The following is an 18,494-nucleotide window of genomic DNA, read 5'->3' as shown; positions in this document are numbered from 1 at the left end:
CATGAAAAAAAGTGCGACTTATAGTCCGAAAAATACGGTGTGTGTGTGTGTATATATGTATATATATATATATATATATATATATATATATATATATATATATATATATATATATATATATATAAAAAAAATATGAAAAATTCAGAGTGCAGTAAACTACACCATTAAGCTAAATGGATTATAATTGTAAAATGTTAAACTGATATTTTACAAATATTTAAAGAGTAATGAATATTATCAACATTTACAGTGATATTCAATAGCAGTGTACATGAGCTATCAATATTTGATATGTAAATACATGTATTTCATAGAATCAGTGTGTGTATAATGTATTTTTATATATATATATATATATATATATATATATATATATATATATATATATATATATATATAGAGAGAGAGAGAGAGAGAGACACATTCAGTCATTCCATCTACAGACTAGTACTACATGCAAGCTTGTGTTTAAAACCAGCACTAGATAGGATTGCTACCAATACAAGAAAAAAAACCTACCATACCTGTATATTTACCTTATATTATCCAAATTATGTTTTCCTAAATATCAATATTTCATATTAAAATCATGAATAATATATAAAAAATATCTTACTGGAGTTATATTGAAGATTTAATGTGTTTATTTTAAATATAAAACTGATTTAGCAGTATGGACTCAAGGCATTTTTAATTAGGAGATGAAATCACCTGCAGATTTGGGAGAAACCGGATGGGGGTATTTCTAAATTCTATTCAGAAAATAAAAAGTTGGGCATAATGTCCCCTTACGACGGCCTATCCTGGCCGGTCTGGGGCATTTGCCCTGCTATAATATATTAAACATTACAATATTTACTGAGCGATAATACGTTGAATTATTGCCACGCTTTCATATTTAGACCATCTAGCTCTAATTTGTATTAGAAAAATATAATGCTTGTACTAAGTTATAGATATATAGTGAATGGTTTTGATCACTGATTAGTACTCCCAGGCAGTACTTACTTCTGTGAAGGCAAGTGGTCGTATGAGCGTGATGCTGCCATGAGCACATCAAGTGCTGACGGATGTCTGACGTCCAGTTCACATTCGATAGCACCTGTGCTGTCTCCGTCGTCTTCAAGCTCAACAGTAATATAGGAGCAGTCAAAGTCCCTGACTAAGGTTACCACTGGCATGTCGAGCACTGCTCTAGTACCGGTATCGGATCTACCCTCCTTCGTGGAAGCGTACACACATTTTATCATTTCTTTGCTTACATTTAATTCTTGCAATATGTATTCACCGACGTTCTGTCCACTTAACAAATCCACTCGATGAAACGATTTGCGATCTCCGCATGAAATGCTGACATAACGACCAGAACTGACTGAAGCCATTTTGCCATCATGCTGGTGAATTCGATAAGCAACTTCCCAATGGTAATTGCCAGTATCCCAGTCGGAAATTTACAACGAACAGTGTTTACAACATGTTATTCCCCAGTGTTAACTGGGAAAGGCTTTTTTTTCCGATACCGACCTTGACCCTTTGCAAGTCATCTGCGGTTAGATTATTACACACCGTGACCATGGTAGGATATGTACCGAACGCAAATGTATACTCGTATTACCAGTGGGAATTTTCCCGCCAAATGCAGTAGATCTATTAGTACTGGGTATATAATGCTGTTACAAGGAAGCTATTACGTTGTCAAAAAAAAATGAATCTACTAATTGTAAGTTTCGGCGGTTCAAATAAAAAAAAAAAAAAAAGTGCACATAGACTTTTTTTTTCAGCAGTAGTTTTTATCTCGCGTCGGTGGATCCGTGAACCTAAAAATAAAAAATGAGTGGCCTAAGTAAATAAGTGGCGGAACTGGAGCCGTGGGCGGAACCATGCTATTGCACGCACACCCCGAGGGCAAAATTCTTTGAACACACATCCCTAAACTTGTTTGGCGCGTGGTAAAAGGAAAGTCTGGAGAATTAAGTCTAAAAGTATAAACGAAAAGTCTATAGCCTACATATAGGCCTATCTATGGAAAAATGGGCAAATGTAAGTTTAACGAGGCATGGAGGCATCATATTTCATTTCGTGAGTGGGTAAAACCTGTCGATGGCAATGTATTCGAGGCGTTTTGCTGTGTGTGTAAAAGGGCGTTTAAACTCAGCACAATGGGCGTGAAGGTGCTAGAATCGCACGCGAAATCATCAAAACGCATAGCATGTATGAAAGAGAAACAGCGAACGCCTTCCATCGCCAGTGTTTTTCGGCCAGCCGAAGTGGCAGTCAACGTTAGTCAACTACCTAGCATGGCTAATGCCAGCCAGCCCGTTGCTAGTGTACAGTGGGGCAAAAAAGTATTTAGTCAGCCACCACCGTGCAAGTTCTCCCACTTAAAAAGATGAGAGAGGCCTGTAATTTTCATCATAGGTACACTTCAACTATGAGAGACAGAATGGGGGGAAAGAATCCAGGAAATCACATTGTAGGATTTTTAATGAATTAATTGGTAAATTCCTCGGTAATATAAGTATTTGGTCACCTACAAACAAGCAAGATTTCTGGCTCTCACAGACCTGTAACTTCTTCTTTAAGAGGCTCCTCTGTCCTCCACTCGTTACCTGTATTAATGGCATCTGTTTGAACTCGTTATCAGTATAAAAGACACCTGTCCACAACCTCAAACAGTCACACTCCAAACTCCACTATGGCCAAGACCAAAGAGCTGTCAAAGGACACCAGAAACAAAATTGTAGACCTGCACCAGGCTGGGAAGACTGAATCTGCAATAGGTAAGCAGCTTGGTGTGAAGAAATCAACTGTGGGAGCAATTATTAGAAAATGGAAGACATACAAGACCACTGATGATCTCCCTCGATCTGGGGCTCCACGCAAGATCTCACCCCGTGGGGTCAAAATGATCACAAGAACGGTGAGCAAAAATCCCAGAACCACACGGGGGGACCTAGTAAATGACCTGCAGAGAGCTGGGACCAAAGTAACAAAGGCTACCATCAGTAACACACTACGCTGCCAGGGACTCAAATCCTGCAGTGCCAGACGTGTCCCCCTGCTTAAGCCAGTACATGTCCAGGCCCGTCTGAAGTTTGCTAGAGAGCATTTGGATGATCCAGAAGAGGATTGGGAGAATGTCATATGGTCAGATGAAACTAAAATAGAACTTTTTGGTAAAAACTCAACTTGTGTTTGGAGGAGAAAGAATGCTGAGTTGCATCCAAAGAACACCATACCTACTGTGGAGCATGGGGGTGGAAACATCATGCTTTGGGGCTGTTTTTCTGCAAAGGGACCAGGACGACTGATCCGTGTAAAGGAAAGAATGAATGGGGCCATGTATCGTGAGATTTTGAGTGAAAACCTCCTTCCATCAGCAAGGGCATTGAAGATGAAACGTGGCTGGGTCTTTCAGCATGACAATGATCCCAAACACACCGCCCGGGCAACGAAGGAGTGGCTTCGTAAGAAGCATTTCAAGGTCCTGGAGTGGCCTAGCCAGTCTCCAGATCTCAACCCCATAGAAAATCTTTGGAGGGAGTTGAAAGTCTGTGTTGCCCAGCGACAGCCCCAAAACATCACTGCTCTAGAGGAGATCTGCATGGAGGAATGGGCCAAAATACCAGCAACAGTGTGTGAAAACCTTGTGAAGACTTACAGAAAATGTTTGACCTCTGTCATTGCCAACAAAGGGTATATAACAAAGTATTGAGATGAACTTTTGTTATTGACCAAATACTTATTTTCCACCATAATTTGCAAATAAATTCTTTAAAAATCAGACAATGTGATTTTCTGGATTTTTTTTTTCCCCTCATTTTGTCTCTCGTAGTTGAAGTGTACCTATGATGAAAATTACAGGCCTCTCATCTTTTTAAGTGGGAGAACTTGCACAATTGGTGACTGACTAAATACTTTTTTGCCCCACTGTAGTCCCTCATGTAACGACTGCAAGAGTAGATCTGCACACAACATTTGGGTCTACACAAACAACGAAAGCGGAGGTGTTGTGGACTCTACACACAATTGCGCAACATCAGTCCTATAATTCGAACGAGGGTATCTTGGAGTTGTTAAGGTGTATGTTCCCGGACTCCGATATCGCTCAGAGCTTCAGATGCGGTGCCGACAAGACAGCCTACATCGCAAAGTTTGGTCTCGCGGAGAGTGAAGTAATGCTTATGAAATGTGTCATTAATAAAACGTGGCCTGCTGAACGTTACGTGATTTTTGTATTGTGGTGGTGTACGGTGAGTACTCAGTACTGTGATGCAATAAGGTTACACTATTCATCCTCCTTTGCACATTTTCACATTTGTTTGAGAAACAAGTAAACACAACTTTGAGATGTTTCTTTGCCGGTGAAATCAGCTGCAAAATTAGGTCTTGAATTTGTGTATAAATGGTCTTAAAAAGCCTTGAATTTCACTTGAAGAAACCTGTAGGAACCCTGGGCTTATGAAACAACATGGCAGTGTATAATAAATATCGGCGCGAGAGAGGTGGAAACTGTGCAGATGCGTTCAGTCCAAGTCATTATAACTGTGGCTGCAGCAGTAATGCACAATGCTCAGTGGCTCCTGGAAAGTTTTTGCTGAAGATGAATTGTTTCACAACTGAATATTTCTGCTTTTGAATTTGCGCCTACTTGAATCACATTTATTTAATTGAGCAATGAATAAAGACTGGGCGGCACGGTGGTGTAGTGGTTAGCGCTGTCGCCTCACAGCAAGGAGGTCCTGGGTTCGAGCCCCGGGGCCGGCGAGGGCCTTTCTGTGTGGAGTTTGCATGTTCTCCCCGTGTCCGCGTGGGTTTCCTCCGGGTGCTCCGGTTTCCCCCACAGTCCAAAGACATGCAGGTTAGGTTAACTGGTGACTCTAAATTGACCGTAGGTGTGAATGTGAGTGTGAATGGTTGTCTGTGTCTATGTGTCAGCCCTGTGATGACCTGGCGACTTGTCCAGGGTGTACCCCGCCTTTCGCCCGTAGTCAGCTGGGATAGGCTCCAGCTTGCCTGCGACCCTGTAGAAGGATAAAGCGGCTAGAGATGAATGAATGAATGAAGACTGAGGCAACATGTAGCAGACGTTAATGTGGAATGGCGCTTTTATTTATTTCATGCCTATTAACTCTTACCCCTCCACTGCCGCCACCACAATTTTACCTCAAGTGCAATCGTAATACATGAATTGCGTTACAGGAATTTAGCAGACGCTCACATCCCGAGCGATGCACAATGTACCCAGAGCAGTTGGGGTTAGGTGCCTTGCTCAAGGGCACTTCAGCCATTCCTGCTGGTCCAGGGAATCGAACCGGCGATCTTTTGGTCCCAAAGCTGCTTCTCTAACTATTGGGCCGTAATTAACTGCATACGGGTGTTTTTTTTTTTTTTTTTTTTTTTTTTAAATATTTTATAGTCTGTTTTTATATTTTTATAGTTATTACTCATTCAGCTGACATTCTTTTAAAGTGCATATCACGGGTAAATCCAGGCGCAAGATGAATGTAATTCTCCTATTTTATATTAAACTTTGGTCAAATATGTCACATTCTGCATTCTCTGCAATTTTTTTTTACCTTGCGCAATACCAGAAAAAATTCATTTGAAATCAAGCCATTTGGGGCGAATTGGTCCGCCTCTGAAAAAACTTTGCATTTGAATTTCCTGGGAAACATTGATTTTCGTGACGTCGCGTGCGGGACGCCTCTTTCTGAATCCTACGTCAGCGCTGGTTTGTTTGAGGAAACGACCTGGTGGTTTTCTGCAAATTTTTCAATGTTATCGCGTAATTATTAAAATGGTTAACAGATGTATTGTAGGAGGGTGTAGCAACACCAATCATGATGGGATTAGTACTCATCGCTTCCCAAAAGACCGGACAATGAGAGAGAAATGGGAGCGCTTGGTCTCCACAGGCTGTGCACTGAAACCGTGCAAAGCTCGCGCAGCCTGCTGGCGCTTCCGCAGGTAACGTCACGAATCTGGCTCCAGACTCCGTTGGGATTTTTCCAGGCGCTTTTTATTTTATTTTTTTTCTGCTGTAGACAGATGGCCTTGTGCAAAATTACCCTTGTGGATGAGTGTGTAAAGGGACGTACTTTCATATAAAAAAAAAAGAAATTGGTCCAGAATATGCACTTTAATGTGAGTGAATGGGGTACGGGTTGTGAGTGGGTCCCCCCCGCTTTGTTTTAAGCGAGACAGCAAATTTTATTGTATGTTAATAGGCAATGACAATAAAATCATCATCATCATTACTGCCTTGCCACATATTACAGCCAGGCTGTCAGGAGGATGTCTTGAGTGTTATTTTAGTCTGTGTTTTTCAGTACCTTTTCAGAATCTGGCATCTTGTTCTCCCCCATGCAGCACATTCCTAAAAATAACTATGAAAACTGTCAGAACACTGCTGATATGTTTACGTTGTTGATGTCTCCAGGTTGTTGGAGGACTACATGCAGGCAGTGGAGGGGATTAAAAAGAACCTGCTGAAGAAGTCGTCTCCTCTTGGCCTTACGTTTGTAGGAGAGCTGTCTCACGGACGTTTCAGCCCCAAGATGGTAACTGGGACTCTCTCTCTCTCTCTCTAAAGGGAGCTTGACACACAAATGAAGTTTCTAATTATGCTTCTAATTTTAGAAGTTGCCTGTAAGTCGAACTTTTGTATTAGTTTCTAATGTCTTTATGTTCACAGCCCATTTCAGTTGTGTTTAGTGGGGGGGCAGATAAACGAGATTAGAGGCCTTCCATAGAAGCTGCTCTCCATAAATAGAGCGTTTATTGTATCTCGCTCTCTCTTTTTCTTTCCCACAGGATCATTTAGTGTGCTTCCTGCCTGGCACGCTGGCCCTGGGGGTGCACAACGGCCTGCCCGTCGAGCACATGGAGCTGGCACAGCAGCTGATGGAGACCTGCTACCAGATGTACGCACAGATGGAGACAGGCCTGAGTCCTGAGATTGTGCACTTCAACATGCAGGCGGGCAGCGTGCAGGATGTGGATGTGAAAGTGAGCTTGATTTTAGAGCTTTAAAAAAATAATTAATTTACAGCCCACACTTGTAAAATTGCAGCACTTTCGATGCCCAGGTTAAAGTATAAAGTGAACACTAACATCACTTGCAATGATGTGTGTATTTAATTCAGTGCTCAGAGCCATCATGAGTCAAATAATTTTCAGCTCTCGCACTGTGCCGGAGTTTCTGTAAGCGATAATGTACAACGATCTGGGCTTCATCACGAAATAAACCCTGGCAGGATGATGCAGGACAATGATGGACTTGAATCATCATGAAGGGGTTTATTTCACAATAACGACTAAATCGCTGTACATTTATCCTGTTTATTACGTAGCTACTTACTAAAGAAATCAATAATTTGAGAGACAATATCGATTTCAAAATTTTGTTGGATTTTAAAAATGATTTTATTGCTCTGCAATAGTCTGTGATATGGAAATAACAGATCAGAGAATGCTGCAATTGACCAATCAGAATCAAGTATTCATTAAAGCCATGCAATAATAACTACTTCAGGGATTTCCCCAGAAAAAAAATTTATCATAGCGGCGCTACTGATGCGGAGCCCAACCTGTAAGGGCCAGCTACGAGGGGGGGTGCGGGGGCATGCTGCCCTGGAAATTTTTGAAATCGGAGACTTCAAATGGTGCATTCTGGGGGCATCGAGGGCTGATTTCAGCACAATTCGACATTTATTAAATTTGCTGTTTCTTTACCTTGTCAGATATGCAAGTGGCAAAATTGGATATGAAATGAAAACATTGGAAACAGTCAATTCAGAGAAATATTTAATTTTATTGCACAACAAAACATGCATAATATTGAACAATATAGGGAATCGTGCTCAAATCACAATATCGCCATCTAGTGACCAGTGCCAAGAATGTGGTTTATGAATGGTTGCGAATGAGTCAGTTCACACAGTGAAGCCCTTTATTTTCACTTCTGGGTTGAGTACCAGCCTATATATATTACAATATCTTCCCATTTCCATAGACCCCTTCGCATGTTTGTAAACAAACCGACCGTTGCCAGGATGCGCGCGCAGCCTGGACCCAGAAACAATGGCGCTGCCCATAGACCGGCATTATGAGCTGTCAGATTATGCCAAACAATTGTCGTTACAAGATCGAGAATGCTACATAAATAAGTTAACTCTAACAAGTGGACATCGCCTACCGGATCCGTATTTAATTAAAGAGTGGACGGACGGTGTTAGTAAGTTCCCTGGTATACAATGGCCAGATATATACTCGTACCTTATTGACAAGACTTCAGTGTACACCCACGAAAAACTTCGTGCCTACAAGTCTTTAGACGCATATGATTGTGCGGGCATGTACAATAGAGCCCTGCACTCCCGCGGGAGTCCCGCAGGACTCGCGGGACCCGCCGCAAAGCAGTGCGGCGCGGGACAAATTTTGAAAGCTCATTGCGGGCGCGGGCGGGACCGGAAGTGCACACATGCGCGCGCGGGCGGGAGCAGGAGTGCACATATGTGGCGCAGGCGGGAACGGTGAGAAGCTGCAGTCCTGCTAACTAAAAATGTGTTTGAAATAAAATGCATAAGTTACTAATTTATGTCTATCATATATAATTTGTGCTGGATATTTTATTTGGCATTAATAAAAACATTTTAAGATGCCTAAATTTGCAGAGAGAGTCAGATTGCCAGTGGAATGGCATCTTAAATTTGCCATTGATCCCCCTAACGGGAAATCCTTTGATCACTCTACTAACTCGCAGTTCACACCCAGCTAGCAAGAGAACCGTGAGTAAAGTGATTTACGGCTTGCGTTAGTCTACAACTTTAATCAGAGAGACAGGTTACACAGTGACGGTAGGCTTGACTCAATGCTATCCCAGAAATCCTTCCTGTAATATGCAAATTTGGCTGTCCAATCAGAGGCGGCCAAATTTGCATATTACAGGAAGGATTTCTGGGATAGCATTGAGTCAAGCCTACCGTCACTGTGTAACCTGTCTCTCTGACTAAAGTTGTAGACTAACTCAAGCAGTAAATCAATTCACTTCTCTTACTAGCTCTGCTTTGCAATAAAAAAAAAAACGCCATTGCTACAAAGCAAGCGCATTCACTTTATGCTGATCAGAGAATTGCAATGGTTTCTCATATGATAAAAGTGTGAGTCGCGATTAAATATTTTAATTGTTTGACAGCACTAATTATTGTTATTAGAGAGAGTACATGCTGAATTCCAAAACAAGGTAAATAATAACATGAGCTGTAGATATTTATGCCGAAATCTACTCAAAGTAGGGGGCGGGGCACCATCACGCTGTGTCAAGACAAGAACTTTCCTGAGAAATAATGCGAACGTCTGCATCATGCGGGATTTGCGGGCGGGAGCGGGACTGAAAATCATAATTTTTTTGTGGGCGCGAGCGGGAGCGGGACTGAAAATCATAATTCTTTGCGGGCGGGAGCGGGACTGAAAAATCCGACCCGCGCAGACCTCTAATGTACAACTTGATTAACAATGGGACATTCATATTCATTTTGTTTTAATCAAATTATACCAGTGATGTGATGGCAATGTGGCTTTAGCTACAACAGCAAATACCAACACTAAACAGCAATTTGCAGGAGGTAATGGCATGAAAGGAATGATAGTGTAAAGAGTGCAGCTAAGAGAAATCAGAGCTGCGTAAAAAGCGAGAGGCAGAGAGCAGAAATGAAACTGAACGGGGCGGGAGCTCGGTTAGAGCAGTCAACGTAAGTTGGCATTTAGAGTGAGGGCACACAATTTTACCTTTCCATCCTCGCTTTAAAATTGTGATTTTCGGCATACACAAATAATGATGGCACAAAATCTGGACTGCTTGAGTCAAGCGAGACCTCTCCTACAAACAAAATTGCATGCAAAGCTAAGTTAACGTGCTAACAATATTCATTACATTGTGTAACTATGACCCAGCTAATCAGACAAACGTTACCAAAGTATTTTGCTACGTCAATAAACGAAGACTAGAAAGAATAAAAAAGAAAGATTTAATAAATAGCCTGATCTTACCTGTGATGAAGTGGGTGCTGCAAACCCACGCATTTTTGATGGTGCTTTCATCCCAGTCTACACGTTTGATGGCTTGTAGCCATAGACGTCGGCGGGTTTTTTTTTTTTTTTTTGGAATGGGTGAGATCCTGCTGGAATTCTGTACATTTTAACCCCATCACTGCTACGATTCTGACACCCGAAAACACAACAACTAGGCATTTCTGAGTCTTTTTTGGGTCCAGGCTGCGCGCACAATTTCCGCTTACATATGAATGACGTTTACTGTGAAGGGGTCTATAGTTATTACTCATTTTCAGAGGGGAATAGGTGATGTTTAGGTGCGGAAAGTACTATGCATTGTTCAGTTGGGGGGGGGGGTGGAGTGTTTGTGCAGATAACAGCGTGGTGCCCACGTCCGGTATCCGCCCTTTGAGGAAAGCCCTGTACTCATTAACTGAGCATGTATAGAATTTTCTATATTTCTGCATAAATGTGGCCTAAAACATATTTTCACACAAGTCCTAAAAGTAGATAAAGAGAACCCAGTTAAACAAATGAGACAAAAAATATTATACTTGGTCATTTATTTATTGAGGAAAATGATCCAATATTACATATCTGTGAGTGGCAAAAGTATGTGAACCTCTAGGATTAGCAGTTAATTTGAAGGTGAAATTAGAGTCAGGTGTTTTCAATCAATGGGATGACAATCAGGTGTGAGTGGGCACCCTGTTTTATTTAAAGAACAGGGATCTATCAAAGTCTGATCTTCACAACACATGTTTGTGGAAGTGTATCATGGCACGAACAAAGGAGATTTCTGAGGAGCTCAGAAAAAGCATTGTTGATGCTCATCAGGCTGGAAAAGGTTACAAAACCATCTCTAAAGAGTTTGGACTCCACCAATCCACAGTCAGACAGATTGTGTACAACTGGAGGAAATTCAAGACTATTGTTACCCTCCCCAGGAGTGGTCGACCGACAAAGATCACTCCAAGAGCAAGGTGTGTAATAGTCGGCGAGGTCACAAAGGACCCCAGGGTAACTTCTAAGCAACTGAAGGCCTCTCTCACATTGGCTAATGTTCATGAGTCCACCATCAGGAGAACACTGAACAACAATAGTGTGCATAGCAGGGTTGCAAAGAGTGAGTCACTGCTCTCCAAAAAGAACATTGCTGCTCGTTTGTAGTTTGCTAAAGGTCACGTGGACAAGCCAGAAGGCTATTGGAAAAATTCCAGCATAAGAACCTTGTCCCATCTGTGAAACATGGTGGTGGTAGTATCATGGTTTGGGCTTGTTTTGCTACATCTGGGCCAGGACGGCTTGCCATCATTGATGGAACAATGAATTCTGAATTATACCAGCGAATTCTAAAGGAAAATGTCAGGACATCTGTCCATGAACTGAATCTCAAGAGAAGGTGGGTCATGCAGCAAGACAATGATCCTAAGCTCACAAGTCGTTCTACCAGAGAACGGTTAAAGAAGAATAAAGTTAATGTTTTGTAATGGCCAAGTCAAAGTCCTGACCTTAATCCAATTGAAATGTTGTGGAAGGACCTGAAGCGAGCAGTTCATGTGAGGAAACCCACCAACATCCCAGAGTTGAAGCTGTTCTGTACGGAGGAATGGGCTAAAATTCCTCCAAGCCGGTCTGCAGGACTGATCAACAGTTACTGGAGACATTAGTTGCAGTTATTGCTGCACAAGGGGGTCACACCAGATACTGAAAGCAAAGGTTCACATACTTTCGCCACTCACAGATATGTAATATTGGATCATTTTCCTCAATAAATAAATGACCAAGTATAATATTTTTGTCTCATTTGTTTAACTGAATTCTCGTTTGTGAAAATCTGATGTTTTAGGTCATTTATGCAGAAATGTATAGAAAATTCTAAAGGGTTCAAAGTTTCAAGCACCACTGTAGAATCTGAGGATTAAATGAAAGTGCCCTTCTGCTAGGTATTGAGTTGTAAATGTAAAGCGAAATGTTTTGTCTGTGGGTGTTGGGGCTGCTAATTTTTATTTATTTATTTTTTTTAAATTGTTCACAGCCTGCAGACCGACACAACCTGTTACGGCCAGAAACCGTGGAAAGCCTCTTCTACCTGTACCGGTTCACTAAGGACAAGAAGTACCAGACCTGGGGTTGGGAGATCTTTCAGAACTTCAACAAATACACTAGGGTAGGACGGGAAATAACAGCAGAGTGTATTTTAAAATGTGTGGGTTTTTTTTTTTTAAATACTACAAAGTAGAATGTTCACACTTGTATTGGCTGGCAGCCAGAGTGTGGAGCTGTGTGAGGGCCTGTCTCCAGTCTCTCTGGCACAGATCTACTCAGTGTTTCACATGCTTCGATTCAGCACTTTACTCCTTTGGCATAAACACTGAGCTGATCTTTTACAGCCCACTGCTTGCTTTTTTTTTAAAATTAATTTATTTATTTTATGGCGGCGTAGTGGTTAGCGCTGTCACCTCGCAGCAAGAAGGTCCTGGGTTCGGGCCCCGTGGCCGGCGAGGGCCTTTCTGTGTGGAGTTTGCATGTTCTCCCCGTGTCCGCGTGGGTTTCCTCCAGGTGCTCCGGTTTCCCCCACAGTCCAAAGACATGCAGGTTAGGTTAACTGGTGACTCTAAATTGAGCGTAGGTGTGAATGTGAGTGTGAATGGTTGTCTGTGTCTATGTGTCAGCCCTGTGATGACCTGGCGACTTGTCCAGGGTGTACCCCGCCTTTCGCCCGTAGTCAGCTGGGATAGCCTCCAGCTTGCCTGCGACCCTGTAGAACAGGATAAAGCGGCTAGAGATAATGAGATGAGATGAGAATTTATTTTTTATAATTTTAGTTCATTTTGAATACACTAAGGTCTTGGTTCTCAAAGTAGGGTCTGTGAAGCACAACCACAGGGTCCATGATTTTTTTGTTTTTTAAGTAGTTATGCGTGTATATGATGATAACAGGAATGTAAGAGCAATTTTAATAAGAGGGGGTTCTATGGATGTAAAATTCATAATTTTTTTTAAACTGTTTTCTCCAGAAATATGGGTGTTGCAAATATATTACACATTTAATAGGCATTATTTACAGTACAGGGTGTCGTGTTAGTCCAGAGTCATTGTATGTGGGGGGGTTGGCAAAACAAAAGCTTTTTATTTACAGAACTTGCTCAATATGTGCACCATTTGTCTCGATACACGAAATCTTTTGATTGTAGAATGATTTGGATTCCTCCTTCTTTGCTCAGGTATATCATGGTTTGAAAATGAAATAAATAAGAGTAACCCTATGATGCTGGACATCCTGTATGTTAAATTATTATACTGTGAATATCATAATTCTTTTAAGTGGTGTGCGTGTGTGTGTAAAAAGTGAGATCCCCTGCTTTTAAAGTGCATATCCTGGACCAATTTCAGTTTTTTTTTATTTTTTATTTTTTTTTTTTTATATGAAAGTATGTCCCTTTACACACTCATCCAGAAGGGTAATTTTGCACAAGGCCATCTGTCCACAGCAGAAAAAAATATAAAATAACAAAATGCGTCTGGAAAAATCCCAAGGGAGTCTGGAGCCAGATTCGTGACGTCACCTGCGGAAGCGCCAGCAGGCTGCGAGAGCTTTGCACGGTTTCAGTGCACAGCCTGTGTAGACCAAGCGCTCCCATTTCTCTCTCATTGTCTCATCTTTTGGAAAACGATGAGTACTAATCCCATCATGATTGGTGTTGCTACACCCTCCTACGATACATCTGTTAACCATTTTAATAATTACATGATAACGTTGAAGTTTGCAGAAAACCACCAGGTCGTTTTCTCATAAGCAAACCAGCGCTGATGTAGGATTCAGAGGGAGGCGTCCCGCACGCGACGTCACGAAAATCAATGTTTGCTGGGAAATCCGAATATCAAGTTTTTTCAGAGGCGGACCAATTCGCCTCAAATGGCTTGATTTCAACTGAATTTTTCTGGTATTGCGCAAGGTAAAAAAAAAAAATTGTGCAAAATGTGACAGATATTTGACCAACGTTTAATATAAAATAGGAGAATTACTTTGATCTTGCTCCTGAATTTACCCGTGATATGCACTTTAATGTTCTTCTATACACATGTACAGTTCTATAGTTCTGACTCAAGCTTGTGTTCTTAGGTCGATACTGGTGGTTACACCTCCATCAATAACGTACGAGACCCGAAGTCTCCCAGTCCACGAGACAAGATGGAGAGCTTCTTCCTGGGCGAGACACTCAAATACTTCTACCTGCTGTTTTCAGACAACTTGGACCTTATTAGCCTGGACACGTACCTCTTCAACACGGAGGCCCATCCTTTGCCCATCTGGCCGAAGGCTCAGTGATGGACTGTGTGTGCGTGTGTGTTTCTCTCATGTCTGTCCGGCCTTTACAGAAAGACTTTGTCAGTTCCTCTGATATCGAAACTGCCTTCTTTCTTTTTCCTGTTTTTTGGGAACAAGAATCTTTTTGTAATTGGACTTTTTATTTAATTGGTGACAATTTCTAAAAGCGTTTACTAAAGTCACAAGATACACGTACAAACCGATGAAGCAGCCTGTGAGAGGTGGATGGGTGGGGTGTTGTTAAAACGGAGTACATTTTTCATTTGCGCTGTACACGATTTCATTAGTGCCGAGTGAGAACAAATCCGATTCTCTAAGCTTGGATTATCAGTCCTATCCACCATAACTGTGCTGAACTCCTCATCCCGCATCGTCAGAGAAGGAGGCCTCAGAGTCCGCTCCAATACGGTTATCACTTAAGCCGCGGCACTGTAGAGCACAATGAGAGCAGGACGAAGTGAGGCAGGCACAAATTACACTGTCGTTCACCTCCGTGTTCTTGAGTCGTTTCAGTCTGTGCACTCTTATTCAGTCCAAGAGTTCAATTCACTTTCAAACTGTGAACCTTTTTTTGTAGACTGTGAGCACTTTATGGCGTCCCCCGTCCCCTTTGCGATCAAACCTGTCCTGTGTCACCGTCTTACTTTTCCAGTTTGTAGTGTTCGTCACTTTATAGATATATGCTACCTATTTATCTGTGCTGACTCGAACACAGATCACTGCCATTCCGATATATAGGGAAAGTAATACGTTTGTGTTGTAAAAAATTTCCCCATACATTTTTCATTTTGTAATATTACCCGATGCTAGTTGCACAAGAGTCGAGGTGGTCGTCTACACCTAAAACATGGACCAGCAATTCAACAACAAACTTGGAACAGAAGGTTTGAGTAACTTCCATATTTTGTTGTTGCGGTTTTTTTTTTGGGGGGGGGGGTTTAAATCCTACTACGATTGGCTGGTGATGGTTGTTCTTTCAAAGCCATATGACTACATGCTCAAGGAGCCAGATTGTGGAAAAAGGAGCCAGAGCTTCACTAGAATAGTAATAAAGTTGGTCTGTCCATTTCATTCAGTCTTAGTTTTCCTTGTACCACAACACTTGAATTCTCAAATCTGATTGGTTAGGAGGTGTCGCTGCTTAATTTCTAGAACAGTAGTTTGCAGTAGACTTCAAAGCAAGTCACTGGTTTATATTAAAGTGCCATTCCACCATTGGATGTATTCTTTGGCATAAAATACAATATATTTTGACATGTATAAACGGTATCACTAGATAGAGAAATCTTTTAGCTTCAAAATGATGTATCAAACATAATTTTTTGACAAGTATATTAATTTTGCGACCAAAGTCACCTACCCTTTTAATTTCCGCACGTGATGTCGTCATCGGCAGGTTCCCCTTGTGTACCACGTGACGTGGCACGTATTATCAGCAATGGCGGATAGAACGCGATAAAAATAATACCAATAAATCTAGCTAATACCAATAAATCTAGCTAACTGAAAGATTAACTCAATTTTTCGCAATTTTTTTTTGGCCCCCATATACGAGGAGAAATGACTCTCTCACTTTGGGGGTTTCCTGGTCTAAAAATAGACCGACACGTGGTACACAAGAAGGGGAACCTGCCGATGACATCATGTTTCACTACCGCGCGGAAATTAAAAGGGTAGGTGACTTTGGTCGCAAAATTAATATACTTGTCGTTGTCAAATTATGTTTGATATATCATTTTGAAGGGCAGCACGGTGGTGTAGTGGTTAGCGCTGTCGCCTCACAGCAAGAAGGTCCTGGGCTCGAGCCCCGTGGCCGGCGAGGGCCTTTCTGTGTGGAGTTTGCATGTTCTCCCCGTGTCCGCGTGGGTTTCCTCCGGGTGCTCCGGTTTCCCCCACAGTCCAAAGACATGCAGCTTAGGTTAACTGGTGACTCTAAATTGACCGTAGGTGTGAATGTGAGTGTGAATGGTTGTCTGTGTCTATGTGTCAGCCCTGTGATGACCTGGCGACTTGTCCAGGGTGTACCCCGCCTTTCGCCCGTAGTCAGCTGGGATAGGCTCCAGCTTGCCTGCGACCCTGTAGAAGGATAAAGCGGCTAGAGATAATGAGATGAGATGAGATTTCTCTGTCTAGTCATGTTGTCATAAAATATATTGTATTTTATGCCAAAGAATACATCCAATGGTGGAATGGCACTTTAACGCACATTATTGCTATAGTAACATTGTGGGAGCAGCTGCCGTACGTGTCTAAGACTGATATGCAGATTCAAATGTAATGTATTCAGTTATTATTGCATTTCTGGAAGGAGTCTCCAGTGTCGGTGCTTTCTAACAGTCAGTAGTTTGTTGTGGTTTTTTTTTTTTTTAAGTCCATTTTTAGACACAGGATAGACTTTGGTGTTCTGGTAACTTAGCATAAGCTGCGCATCATGACGAGACTAGCTTGTTTCATGGTCGTCCATTAACGTAAATGTAACTATAAATGGATAAGTATTCTTAGTTAAAGTTGCTGTGGTGGAGGATGAGGAATAAAAGATGCAAGACGAATAGTTGGTGCATCACACCACTCTATGGTTCCTGTAACAGTTCCTTATATTTCTTATCAGGCGTTATTAGCGTTGTGTAACTAAAGTAACATCTGTAATGGCACATCACCTCATTCACATGATTGCTTGTTTTGTTTATTAGACCACAGTGGCTTTAGTAGCTATATCTCCTTCGTTACAGCCGTTGCTTTCGTCTGACCCAGAGCTCGAAGCCAAGAAGGGCTGAAAAGACTGAATTTATGACTCTCGTTATTCTGCTTGTGCCTTTTGAATCTTTACTGAGCAATGATGGTCTATTTTGATTCCTGAGACTCGTGTTTTGTATCGAAGTGTCACATATCCCATGAATATGGCTCTCGTTTTAGTGTTTACAGATTTGTTGTAATACTAAAATCTCTTGTGCTTATTTATGATAGAATCTATGACCTTTAGTTAAATCACTGAAACCAGCTCACAGGCATTTTGTAGTAATGCGTTTTTAAAATATACAAATGTTCATATTTTACATATACAGTTAAGGGCTTTGTATGTATTTTTTTCCCTGCCAGTGATTGTGTAAGTTTCTTAAATTATTATTGTCCTAGAGATTGACCAAAGACAGTGCTGTTTGAAAAAAGACCTGAATTAAATATTTTTTAAGGGGGGACGGAAAGAAGTGAATAATTGAAATTTCTATACAATGCTAATGAAGAAAAATTAAGATGTAAATCAGTTGAATCTGTCATGGTTGATTGCTTTAAGAGTGTGTAATGTGAGCTTGTGCAAAAGAAAAGCTTTTGTCAATAAACATTTTGGAACTCTCTCGTAGAAAGAGAGACAGGAGTTTGTCTTTTATTTGAATCTCTTCTCTTCACTCTGGCAGCCTCAGTCTTTTATTTCAATTACATATAAACATATCTCATTATCTCTAGCCGCTTTATCCTTCTACAGGGTTGCAGGCAAGCTGGAGCCTATCCCAGCTGACTACGGGCGAAAGGCGGGGTACACCCTGGACAAGTCGCCAGGTCATCACAGGGCTGACACATAGACACAGACAACCATTCACATTCACACCTACGGTCAATTTAGAGTCACCAGTTAACCTAACCTGCATGTCTTTGGACTGTGGGGGAAACCGGAGCACCCGGAGGAAACCCACGCGGGGAGAACATGCAAACTCCGCACAGAAAGGCCCTCGCCGGCCCCGGGGCTCGAACCCAGGACCTTCTTGCTGTGAGGCGACAGCGCTAACCACTACACCACCGTGCCGCCCTACATATAAACATAGACTACACAAGTCTGCAAATAGCGCACTGCTAATCAAGGCAGACTCGTTTACAAAATTTTATATGAATTAATAATACTTAAGTATGTTTTCTTTTCATACATTGACAAATTAACTATTTGGTAAGAAAAAGAGGAGACAATACTTGTTATTCAATACAAAAGGTACAGTAATATTCAATAACATTGAGAAAAAAAGTTTTTTTTTAATCTTGCATCATTAAAAAAAAAAAATCCTTGCAATTAAGCTTTTCAATTTCATTGCACTGACTCATTTGTCATCCCTTTTCCTGA

At 41.5% G+C, this 18,494-nt stretch overlaps 1 protein-coding gene across 2 annotated transcripts in view; it reads left to right on the top strand.

Annotated features, from left to right (window-relative positions):
- man1b1b (mannosidase, alpha, class 1B, member 1b) overlaps positions 1-15,460 on the top strand; it is a 45,999-nt gene extending 30,539 nt beyond the window's left edge. For both annotated transcript variants that reach the window (XM_060907391.1, XM_060907390.1), the window contains exons 11-14: positions 6,443-6,563; positions 6,817-7,011; positions 12,095-12,226; positions 14,183-15,460. In XM_060907391.1, coding sequence (XP_060763374.1) covers positions 6,443-6,563; positions 6,817-7,011; positions 12,095-12,226; positions 14,183-14,389 — 655 coding nt within the window. In that variant the 3' untranslated portion in view covers positions 14,390-15,460. The remainder of the gene's footprint in view (positions 1-6,442; positions 6,564-6,816; positions 7,012-12,094; positions 12,227-14,182) is intronic.
- Positions 15,461-18,494: the final 3,034 nt, after the last annotated feature.

The sequence above is a fragment of the Neoarius graeffei genome, chromosome 24 (assembly GCF_027579695.1).
Source record: "Neoarius graeffei isolate fNeoGra1 chromosome 24, fNeoGra1.pri, whole genome shotgun sequence".
Taxonomy (NCBI): Eukaryota; Metazoa; Chordata; class Actinopteri; order Siluriformes; family Ariidae; genus Neoarius; species Neoarius graeffei.
This window is presented reverse-complemented; position numbering and strand designations above follow the sequence as displayed.